This window comes from Marmota flaviventris, chromosome 2, assembly GCF_047511675.1.
Source record: "Marmota flaviventris isolate mMarFla1 chromosome 2, mMarFla1.hap1, whole genome shotgun sequence".
In the NCBI taxonomy this organism is placed as follows: domain Eukaryota; kingdom Metazoa; phylum Chordata; class Mammalia; order Rodentia; family Sciuridae; genus Marmota; species Marmota flaviventris.
In genome coordinates this window covers 3,886,557-3,898,503 of record NC_092499.1, presented here as the reverse complement: position 1 = coordinate 3,898,503, position 11,947 = coordinate 3,886,557, and the positions used below count along the sequence as shown (strand labels likewise).

At 44.3% G+C, this 11,947-nt stretch overlaps 1 protein-coding gene across 2 annotated transcripts; it reads right to left on the bottom strand.

Annotated features, from left to right (window-relative positions):
* Nucleotides 1–1,686: 1,686 nt before the first annotated feature.
* Nucleotides 1,687–11,883, bottom strand: Cinp (cyclin dependent kinase 2 interacting protein). Of its 2 annotated transcripts, none has more exons than XM_027946711.3 (5): nucleotides 11,836–11,883; nucleotides 7,988–8,156; nucleotides 6,517–6,646; nucleotides 3,260–3,389; nucleotides 1,687–2,460 (listed from the first exon to the last, which is right to left on the bottom strand). In XM_027946711.3, the coding sequence occupies exons 1-5, from the start codon at nucleotides 11,840–11,842 to the stop codon at nucleotides 2,258–2,260; spliced, it is 639 nt and encodes a 212-aa protein (XP_027802512.3). In that variant the 5' UTR covers nucleotides 11,843–11,883; the 3' UTR covers nucleotides 1,687–2,257. The 2 variants fall into 2 exon arrangements, with proteins under 2 accessions (XP_027802512.3, XP_071463614.1); XM_071607513.1 differs by lacking the exon at nucleotides 11,836–11,883 and adding an exon at nucleotides 7,621–7,717 and having other exon boundaries at nucleotides 7,988–8,073.
* Nucleotides 11,884–11,947: the final 64 nt, after the last annotated feature.

Here is an 11,947-nt window from a genome sequence, read left to right as displayed (position 1 = left end):
TTCCCAATAGAAGTTGCTCTGCAGAGTCATTATTTTTATTCATTATTTAGCTCTTTACTTTTCTCTGGCCTTAGCAGCATCAATCCTGTTAGTTCTCCTGAGCAACTTCTGATAGGCGCCTGGGGCACATATCATCAAGAGCTCCTGAAATGCCCTTGAAGGCCTATTCACAGTATCAAATCCTCAGGCTCCTCTCTGAGTTTTCATACTTTGTGAAACATGACTGATGGACCTCATGCCAAGACCTCTCCCAGGTGGGCAGCTGACAAGCACAGCCTCTTGGGCCCCGTCCTGCCCATCACTCTGTAGCTGGTTCCGGTAGCCTTGCATCTAGGCCTGCAGTGGAGCCTACGACAGGATAGCAGCAGCCCAGCCAAATGCTAACCAGGGGCATCCAGATTATAAGGTGTCTGACTGTCCACTTTTATGATAGTTGGATTTTAGTACAGCAAAGGCAGAGAAGAGAGAAATCCTAAGAAATGCTGCTATTAGGTGCTTTTCATAGGTCAGCTTGCACAGTAAGAAATCCTCATTTGCTCTCAAAATACTTCTGTCACATGCAGTCTTTTATTGGGGGCATACTTTTATTTCTCTGACAGCATTTGCTCTTTGGACCACAGAACCTTGGCTTCATAAGGCTAAAGCCCACATTGCCCAGGGGGATATTTCTGGGAAGGTATGGCAGAATTGAACAGGCATGTACACCCTGTGTTATTTTGTGATGCGAAGTGACATTGGTGCATGTGCTCTCTGCAAGTCAGTCTTCCCTCTGGGTCCACAGTCTTTGTGCAGGATCTTATGTCTGTCCGAACCCCTCACTCAGCTGAGCATGTAGCTTGGCAAAAACGGAAAAAGCAGAGCAGAAAAAGAAAGAAAAGAAAACGGGCTGGGGCTATACTCATGGTCCTAGTAAGTCCAGGTGATGCTGGCCTGGCTAGATTCATGCTTTGGTTCCCAGTATGGCCAAAAAAATAAAAAATAAAATAAAATATAATTAAGGGCTGAGGATGGGTCAACAGTGGTGGAGTGCTTACCTAATAAGTTCAGGGGAACTAAATCAAAGCAAATCTGCCAGAGGTAGTGGCACACGCCTGTAATTCCAGAGGCTCGGAAGGCTGAGGCAGGAGGATCATGAGTTCAAGGCCAGCCTCAGCAACTTAGCAAGGCCCTGAGCAACTTAGCAAGACTCTGTCTCAAAATAAAATACAAAAAGGGCTGCGGAAGTGGTTCAGAGGTTAAGCACCCCTGGGTTCAGTCCAAAAATGAAAGCAAACCTGGGACTGCCAGTTACTGTCCAGAACCTTGGACAGTTGTATGACTGTCATATGACTGTATGACAGGGCCTGTTGTAAAAAGAATGGAGGAATCAGAAGTAGTGATTTCCTGAGGTTTTCCTGGCCATAAATTCTACAAGTAAGTCTTATTTGGTGAATTAAAGTTAAAATAGTCTTGGGCTGATAAGTTAAGGTTCCGAGTAGCTCAGCTGTAGCTCAGTGGTGGAGCGCTTGCCTGGCATGTGTGAAGCCCTGGGTTCAATCCTCAGCACTGCATATAAATAAATAAATAAAATGAAAGATCCATTGACAACTAAAAAAAAAAAAATAGTTCAAAAGAAAGTTTAAATGGTCTTGATAACTTAGATAAGTAGTATGTTAATGATTAAATGTAAAGAAGCTAACACAACACCACAATTAAACATTTATTCAATTTCACAGCATACACAGTCCCATGGAATGTGCATGGTTTGGGATCAGAGGACTTCTCACTGGCCTGTCCCATCCTGGACATGCAGACCATGGCTGTGTTTTTGTTGGCAGTTTTCATTTCCATGATGCCAAACTTTACCCAGTTGACGCTATAAGATTTTAAACATTAGTTGTAATCATAGAATATGTGCTCATAAAAATCTAAATACAGATAGGTATAAAGTAAAAATATGTAATGAGGGGTTTTCTACATCAAGGTGAGTGACCTATAAAGTACACTTAACTCACAAAAACCGGACCCCTCAGTCTCTCTGCTCAGGAACTCATCAGGTCAGGAATGACAGGTAGACGAGGCAAAAAGGAAGGGTGGCCACAGCAGGGGTGAGCACCCCTGGAGAGGCCACAGAAGCTGCCATGTGGTCCAGAACCCCACGAAGGCTGGTGGGCAGCCAGGCCAGAGAGAAGGCTCTAGTCCTGGGCACAACACCAGGTCCCCCCCACTGGGGGACAGGGAAGATGTCAGTGGTCTGGAGCCAAGCTGAGTGGGAAGGTCACAGGGCCCGGTGCCCTGTCTCCAGCAGCATGCTCTCCAGATGCAGCTTGCTGCTGCTCTCCACGTAGGGCTGGTGCAGCCACATTGACAGGTAGCTCAGGATGAGGTCCCGGTCCACCGTGTGCGCCAGCTCTGCACCCACAGTACGCTTCAGGAGCAGCTCCTGCCTGTACATGTCTGAGAGCTGGCGGGAAACCTCATCTGAAACAGAAGCAAGTCTCCCTCACCAGCAGCCATTCAAGGAAGCAGCTCAATCCAGGAGCCACGCTTTCAGAGGCTCCTGGTGAAAAGCCAGAACCAACAGCAGCACCGCAGTAGAGGAGGAGTGTGTCCATCACTCTGGCTGGTGCCAGTTAGGAACGTTAGCTATGCAGCAAGGAGCACGAGATCAAAAATAAGCACAGGCCTTTGTGTTAACCTGTAGGTGACCTGCAGTGACCATGACAGGAGAATTGCCTCAAACTGACAGTATTACAACCAGCTTATTAGGCCAGCCAATTTTGTTCTTTTCTCCCTTCCTTCAGCAACTTAGCAAGACCCTGTCTCAAAATAAAAAAAAAAAAAAAATTAAAAAGGGGGCAGGGTGCTGGGGATGTTGCTCAGTGGTAAAGCACCCCAGGTTAATCCCCAGTCACAGAAAGAAAAAAAAGTGCCTTAAAGCGCTTAAGTGATGGATTACATTTTTCTAAATAGTCCTTTTCTATGAGGTTGGCTGCAGTCATCTTGAATAAACAGACAAAACAATTTCTTCCTCAATTAAAAAAGAATAAATAAAAGAGGAATTTCTGCCTCCACAGAGGAGGTGGACTTCATTCTATTGGGTTTAAAGAGTCAAGAACAGCAACTTGTATCATAAGTCTCTACGTTGAATTTTCTTTGCTGTTAGGTAATTAGAACTAGAAGAAATGTTCATTCTAAGATGCCTTCATCTAATCTAAATGGTACTAAATCCTCTCCTGACCTCTATCCTCCTAAACATGGACTCACAAGAACTACTTACAGAAGTGGGTCGTAGGCCACGTGTGAAACAAAGGGGGCCGAGCACTCTCCTCCCCATAATGGTAATTTTCTAGTTCACAAATTCCCTTGGTAGTTGAAGACAGCTTTTCCATTTTCACCAGTATTTTGGTCTGAAAAGATATCAATTTGGAATATGCGAACATTATTTTAAATCTAAATATTATTTGAAAACTGAAATCAGTTTCAAATTCACTAGATTTCAAAGCTAAGTACTTCTGTTGAGGCCCAAACTGTAATAACCAAATGCCACTAACTCCACGGAGAGCAAATTTGCAGGGCAATCAATGGACAGCTGCTATGGTTTCATCAGTTTGGATTACTTCCCCAATAAGCCCCGGCTTTCCAGTCTTGGAGTAGAGAGCGTGCTATCTTCCACTGCACTACAATTAAACAGCATGTTTCAGCAAGACCTGGAGAATTCCAGGGCAGGGTCTGCTGCTCTTATGGGACCAAACATGGGAGAGAAGCATAAAACAAACTAATTTCTGACTCAGATACTGAAAGCCTGTTGAGGCTATTTCCTTATTTATAAAACGATGGTACTGAATGGCAGCCTGCTCACTTGACACAGGAGGAAATGGCAGTGCTCCAGCGGACCCCAGGTTCCATCCTGAGCCGCTTCACGGCCCCCTTCGCACAGCCACCCCTGCTGTGTACGTGAGACAGCACAGAGCGGGCCAGTGTGGTGTCTGCCTGCATGGGGGAGGACGGGGGAGTGACTACTGGAAGCCCCTAGTGGAGCTATATGAGTGGTTGTTAAATAAAATAAACAGAAGGGGCTGGGATACAGCTCATTGGTAGAGGGCTTGCCTCGCATGCACAAGGCCCTGGGTTCAATCCCCAGCACCACACACACAAAAAAAGGTTAAAATAAATAGAAGAAACTAGGATTTCAGATTTAAGTAGCACAGGTCTACTAAGATCAAATTTCTAACTCCTGGCATAACTGACTTTATGAGCATGGGGTGGGGAAATAAAAAACATACGAATCATCAAAATCTTAATTTCTTGCACTTGGTCCTTCCAACCACCTCAAATTACCTCTGAAGGGGCATGCACTAAATTTAGGTAACATTGATTTTTTTTTAAAATATTTATTTTTTATTTTTTTTTAAGGTGGACACAATATCTCCATTTTATTTATTATTATTTTTTAATCAGTCTTTTTTTTCTTTTTTAAAGAGAGAGAGAGAGAGAGAGAAATTTTTTTAAATTTTATTTTCTAGTTTTCGGCGGACACAACATCCTTGTTTGTATGTGGTGATGAGGATCGAACCCAGGCCGCACGCATGCCAGGCGAGCACGCTACCACTTGAGCCACATCCCCAGCCCCTCCATTTTATTTTTATGTGGTGCTGAGGATCGAACCCAGTACCTCACGTGTCTTAGGCGAGCACTCTACCACTTGAGCCACAACCCCAGCCTGGTAACATTGATTTTTAAAGATTCCTTTCTTGAATCTTAGGTTTGATATTTCAGGCAGGACTCATCACTTCTGTTTCATAGCTGAGAAAACTGCTCAAGGTTGAACTAAGGAAGAATAAGGCCAAACTTGAATAGAAATAAGGCCTTCTGTCCCCAAGTCTCTCAACACCCAATCCTTTGTGCTTTCCTCTGCATCCTGTGGCAACTCCCTGACTCTAAGAAAAACTTACAAAGATGAAGAAAGTAAGGAAAATCCTGGAGCCATGACCCTGTGCTAGAAGGGCCATGCCCAATTTTGCAGCTTGGCCATCAATAGGGACAAGGTCATGTATGTATGAACTGATAACATGTTAGCAGCAGACCATGCTCACACTTCACATTAAGAGTGTCTCCAGAAGCGAACCCAGACTGCTAAGAGACTGAGTCCAGCTCAGGCAAAGGAGTGCACCAACACCCAAGGTCAAATTTATTAAAGACTATTGAGCAGGGTGCAGTTGCACACACCTATAATCCCAGCGGCAGAGAAGGATGAGACAGGAGGATCACCAGTTCAAAGCCAGCCTGAGCAGAAGTGAGGCACTGAGCAACTCAGTGAGACCCTGTTTCTAAATAAAATACAAAATAGGGCTGGGGATGTGGCTCAGTGGTCAAGTGGCCAAGTTCAATCCCTGGTATCCCCACCCATCCCCCTAAATAAAGACTACTGAAGCTGAGTCTGGGAAATTATTCTCTCCAAATGCTAGGAGGAAAATAGGAAAAAAATAATATTAATAGCTTTACAATCTCAGCATTCGGTTTTTTAACATAGAATGAGGACTTATTATTCTAAGACTGAGGCAGGACGTGCACAAGATGAGCCTGGAACATCTTTCAATGCCAGCAAATGCAGAGTGTTCACAAAATCCACAACCAAACCAAACTTCACTGTGAAGAGAGACTTTCAAAGGGACATATGAGCCAACTGCATTCCCAATGGCCAAAGTAGGGACAATCTGAGCAAGAAATAAAATAGATTTGGATCACAACCCAAAGTATAAAGTAAATACCTTTCAAGTCCAAACTGATATAGTTGACAAATTGAATAATTAACAAATAAGGGAGAAGAGACAAAGTTCCCATGTGGAAGAATTACAAATAATGTCTATACATACTCTGTCCTCAGAAGGTGCTTACATTTCAAATGATTGGAAATAAATCAAAAGAAGAATAGAATTTTGTGATACATGAAAATCATGTGAAATTCAAATTCTGCATCCACCAATAGTTTTATGGGAACATAGTCACATCCATTTGCTTATATATACTGCCATTGCCCTATGAGGCAGAGTTGAGCAGTACAAGGACAGAGATGGTCTGGCCCATGAAGCCTAAAACATTCACTCTGTGGACTCTGGAAGTGGACGAAATGCCCTGGACAATATACTGTGCAGAAAGAGTGGGTGTCCAGAGCCACATCTTGGGGAACATCAAAATTTGTGGGATGAGGGGCTGGCGCTGGTGCTCAGCGGTAGCACACTTTCCTGGCATATGTGAAGCACTGGATTTGATTCTTGGCACTGTATATAAATAAAGGTCTATCAACAACTAAAAGATGGGCCCAACTCCAAGAGGCAGGACTCATCACTTCTGTTCCAAAATTAAAAAAAAAAAAAAAAAAAAAAGATTTGTGGGATGGGTAGAGGAAGAGAGCATCAGAGAAGCCTGAGAAGCAAAGAATTACCAATGGTGTTAAATGCCAGAAATGGCCAAGCAAACGCCAAAGAGGTCCACTGGACCCAGTGACAGTGACCACAAGTGGCCAGTAGGTCTTACCAAACCATCCAAGGTGGCCTGTAGTTCCTCACATAGCACCTCAAGCTCCTTATCATATTGTGGATACATCTTTTCTTCATTTCCATTGGAAGCTGGGCTGCTGCTATTTAATTCTATCTTGTCTTTACTCCTGGATAAAATAGCAAATAATGGGTTAAAGTCCACGATGTGCATGGCCATTCTAGGAGAGCACAGGCTGGTGAAACCAGCGGGGAGCCAGGGGCTGAAGGCTCTGCCAGTAGACAGAGGCAAGCTGCGGGGTGTTCAGGTATTTTAAAATTGTAACTTTGAGAAATTAAAAACTTATACAGGAAAAACGCAAAAATAAAGCAGGTCTGGGTTGTAGCTCAGTGGTAGAGCGCTCGCCTAGTACACGTGAGGCAATGGGTTTGATCCTGAGCACCACACAAAAATAAATAAAATAAAGGTATTACATCCATCTTCAACTAAAAAAAATAGAATAAAGCAAAGCCTTTAATTAGAATTTGCAACTGCTAATAATTTTTCATAAGTCCCTTGTCTTTTTTAAGAAATAAAATAAATTGGGTGTGGTGATGCACACCTGTAGCCCCAGCTATTTGGGAAGACCAGGCAGGAGGATCACTTGAGCCCAAGAGTTCGAGATCAGCCTGGGCAATGCAATGAGTGATACCTAGTTTCAACAATGACAACAACAAGAGCAGGAAGAAAAATTTTAAAAAACAAGGAAAATGTAACAGTCTGAACATGAAGTCTCATTACTTACCACCCAACCATTCGTCCTAGAAGGTGCCAGTACTGTGAGTTAAGCCTGTATCATGTTTTTTTTTCCTTCAATACTGGAGATTGAACCCAGGGATGCTCTACCACTGAGCCACATCCCCAGCCCTTTTTATGTTTTATTTTGTGACAGGGTCTTGCTAAGTTGCCCAGGCCGGCCTTGAACTTGTGATCTTATTGCCTTGGCCTCCTCAATGGCTGGGATAACAGCAGTACACTACCATGTCTGGTCCTTTAACCTGTTTTTATAAGCTTATACACAGATGTAACCATGAATAATACATAGCATAACTTTGTATTTAAAATGGATATATACAATAAGTAGTGGGGTGTGGTAGTACACACCTGTAATCCCAGTGACTCGGGAGGCTGAAGCAGGAGGATCGTAAGTTGGAGGCCAGCCTCATTAACTTAGCAAGGCTCTAAGCAACTCAGCAAGACCCTGTCCCAAAATAAAAAATAAAAAGGGCTGGGGATGAAGCTCCATGATTAAGGGAACCCCTCCAAAAAATGTGTATATACAATAAATAAACATAAGCTCAAGTACTTAAAAAAATGCTCATATACACTTCATACTTGCATATATAATTTACTGCTTTTCTTGCTTACTATTTTATTTTTAAATTCATTTATCCTAAAAGACTCCCATGACTCTTCTGCCCAATGGTTAAGGGTGAAGGTTCAGAGTGTGAGGAACTCTAAATGTACTTACAATAAACTGATTTTCAAGTTGGCAATGTTATTTGCGGTGGTAAAACCTGCATCACTGAGGGTTTCCCATTTCAGGATTAAATTGTGCCAGTCAGCTGCATTGTCCTTAATTTTTCTTGCACTGACTGACAAGACAGGCTTTCTGGGTGTTGTAACTCCAAGAGTCTTTGCTGTAGGAGTAAGAAAAACACAATTATTATGGAAAACATGATCATAGTCGGAGGACACATGTCTTATTAACTGTCAACAAACTGACATTCTATTTTTAAAGATTTTTCTTACTTACACATGGACACAATATCTTTGTTTATTTATTTTTATGTGGTGAGAAGGATTGAACCCAGTGCCTCACATGGGCAAGGCAAGTGCTCTGCCACTGAGCCACAACCCCAGCCCCAAACTAACATTCTTTGTCAACTAGACAAATAAATGTCACAAAAGCTAAGGTCTGGATAAACATGAAAGTTTCTAAAATAAGGAAAGCCAAAACTTTAAAAAATTACTTAAGACACATCAGATATAGCTGATCCTTTCCTAGCTTAATGGCTCCACAAAGTTTTTTTTTTTTTTTTAATATTTTTTTTTTTTAAAGAGAGAGAGAATTTTTATTTTTTTTTTAAAGTTTTTCAGCAGACACAACATCTTTGTATGTGGTGCTGAGGATCGAACCCGGGCCGCACGCATGCCAGGCGAGCGCGCTACTGCTTGAGCCACATCCCCAGCCCTCCACAAAGTTTTGACCTTGGCATTTTAACTACTTTCAAAGGCTGGAAGTGAAGTTGTAACTCTCTGCGAGAACCCTTGGATGGCTCCCATTCCATTTCCTAAAGGATAATCTGGCTTGACTCCTTAGTACTCCCACTCTCCAGTCTCAGGCACTTTGTTCAGAGACGTGTGGCTCACTGGAGCCTCTAAGATACTGAGAAGGAAGGACACCAGAGATGCAAAGGGAATCCTGACGAGACCGCCTCTGCCTTTCCTGGGGCTCAGGAGGAAGTTCCAGCTCCGTCAGGCCCTGGCACTCTTGGCAATACCAGTTTTCATGATCTCCAGTTAAAGTGAACCTAGCAGTTTTTGTTCTGGTACTGGGGATTGAACCGAGGGGTGCTTTACCACTTGAGCCACATCCCCAGCCCTGTTTATGTTTTGAGACAGGGTCCTGCCACATTGCTTAGGGCATTGCTAAGTGGCTAAGAATGGTCTGGAACTCGCAAACCTCCTACCTCAGCTCCTGAGTCACTGGGATTACAAATGTGCACCACTGTGCCAAGCTTCTAGCAGCTCCTGAAAAGGCCTCTGCACATGCGTTTTTCTTCTAAAAGCTCCTTCCTTCTCAGGCTAGTGCTGCCTCCCTCAAGCCAAACCCAGATCCCACTGTCTGGAGGAAGCAGTCCCCAGACCACCAAGAGCCTCCCGGGCAGTTTGTTTTACCCCAGCACTCCCTTCTCCACTGAGAACCCAACAGACACTTCATGGCCCTGGAGGAATACAGAACACACAAAAGTTGTATGGTTTGGAGGGTAGACTAATAAAAATAGTATCTGCTTCACAGTGTTGCTGAGAGTAGATGCTATGTAATGCTGTGAGGGGCTGGCCCATGGCAAGGGTCAGTATATCATCTGATGTCCAAGGCCCTGTTACCCAAGTCTGCACACCCTTCTTCAGCTTGATCCTTTCCCACTTGCAATCCGTGCCTCAGTGCTGGGTCTGTATAAGCTTCAACATGAATTAGAATGTTTCTGCTATTAGTGTGTCTTCAATCACCTGGCATTCTAGAGGGTTCTTCTTTTAAGTATATTGGTTCTTCATTCACTCTGAAACAACTAATGTTTGCTGGCTGCCTACAATATGCCAGGCATGAAGGATGAAGTGCCTGAATAAGATAGCCATTGCTGTGGAAATGACTTTCCAAAGGGGCGAGAGATGATAAATGACCAAGAACCAGTCCAGATTCAGTATGGCTAGGATAAAATGGAGGGGAGCGGGTAGTGTGTTAAGAGGGGACCTCACAATTAGAACCTTGCATGCCAAGACAGGAAGTTTGGGCTTGTTCTATGTACAATGGAGAGCAAGCAGTGTGCTTGGAGGAGGGCAATGGCATGATCTTAGATTTTTAGAAAATCATTTCCATAAAGTCTCCTGGATCCCCCAAGGTGGGTTAGGACTCATTGCACTAGTAACTGGAACATCCTATGCTTCAGGTATCTTGACAGTCAGCAGCGAGGTGCCTCAGTCCCTGTTGGACTGAGTCCAACCAGAATAGGCTCTGTTTATCTTGTTCCCTTTCATATCTTCTGCACATAGTAGGTGCTGAATAAAATGTGTTAGGTGGAGGAAGTGCTCTTATCATCATCTGTAGTGAAATTGTCTAAAGTTTTCTCTTCCCCAGGAGGGGTTCCTGAGGATGAGGATCCCAACTGATTCACTGTCTGCTTGCCAGGCACCTAGTGAGAAACTGATGTGACTCCTTTTTGAAAAAAGCTTCTACCTCAAGGCCTGTCCAAGGAAGGGGGCGTGGCCCTGGTCTTTGGAAAAACCCACAGAGCACTCCTAGGCACATAACCACACTGCTGAGTTGTTTGTCTGCAAATAACAGGAGAGATCTGCTGCACCAGGTGTCCCTGACTCAGTTAGCCTAGGTGAGAATCCATAGCAACCCCCCCAGCAACCACCAATCAGCATGAGACAGGGAAAATACCTGGGATGCCAGATGACCCCCCCAGTAGTTTATGGTGGTGTATAACATGTTGGGAAACCATGTAGTTCAGCACGTACTCCATCGTGGCTTAAACCAATCAGTTCAAACGAATCCCCCTCTTGTACTAACCAAACATCCCTACCCAACTTGTTCCTGCCATTGAATGTGCTAATCAATGTTAAGAGTTGTTGTTTGATTTTCCTGCGGTATGGAATGATTTGCTGTGTGATGTTGTGATGCATAGAGTATCCCCCAAAAAACCTATAAAATCTCACTGGACAAAGCACCAGGGCTTACTCCCTGGGACAGCTGCGTCAGAAACGGTTGTGAGTCCAGGCTCCAGCTTGCAATAAAGACTCTTGTGTGATTGCATCAGAATTGGCTCCTGGAGGTCTACTGGGGTCCCACGAATCTGGCATTATACTAGTACATACTTAGGAACCAAAAAACAGCTTCAACTTCAAGAAACTCACAGGCTAGTAGGGAGAGAACAGTAATCAGAGCCACAGAACAGGGCAGATGATAAGGCATAACCCAGTGGTTAAGTTACTTATCCCCTTCATGCCAGGGCTTCTCACTGCAAAATGGAGCTGACTTAAAACATTACTGGTGCTCAGTGAGCACTCTACAAGCAGAATGTTCTGGCAACCTTCACTGACAGTTCAAGTAAGAGTTTCTGGAGGTGATGGGCATGCAAGGCTTGGCGCCCAATTTGCTCCATTACTGCTATTTATTATTTATTTCTGTGGTACTGAGGTTGAAACCAGGGGCTTTCTACGCACACCTGCCATCAGCAACTTAGAGGACTGTCTCAGAAAATAAAAAAGGACTGAAAATGTAGTTCAGTGGCAGAGAGCCCATAGGCTCAATCCCCAGTGACGCCAAATAAATAAATAAATAATGACGATAATTACCATTCGAGCGTCAGGTTGCTGACACTCCTTTGCACACATCATCCGTTCAGCTGTCACTCCACACGTAAAAAAACGGAGGCGCAGCAAAGATGGCCCCAGGCCGACCACAAAGGCTGCGCGGGGCCGGCACACCGGGCTGGGCAAGGCACCACAGCACTTAATCAAAGCGGCCCGGCCCGCGACCAAAAGCCTGGCGCCCATAGCCTCCTCAACCCGGAATCTAACCCTCTCACATACCTTCCATGCGGTCGGCAGAAATCCCGGGAAGGAGACCCAAGCCCCGCCCACTCGCAGGAAGCGCTAGCGTCACTTCCGCCCCGCCCACCGCCACTTGTGGCTCGGCCGCTCT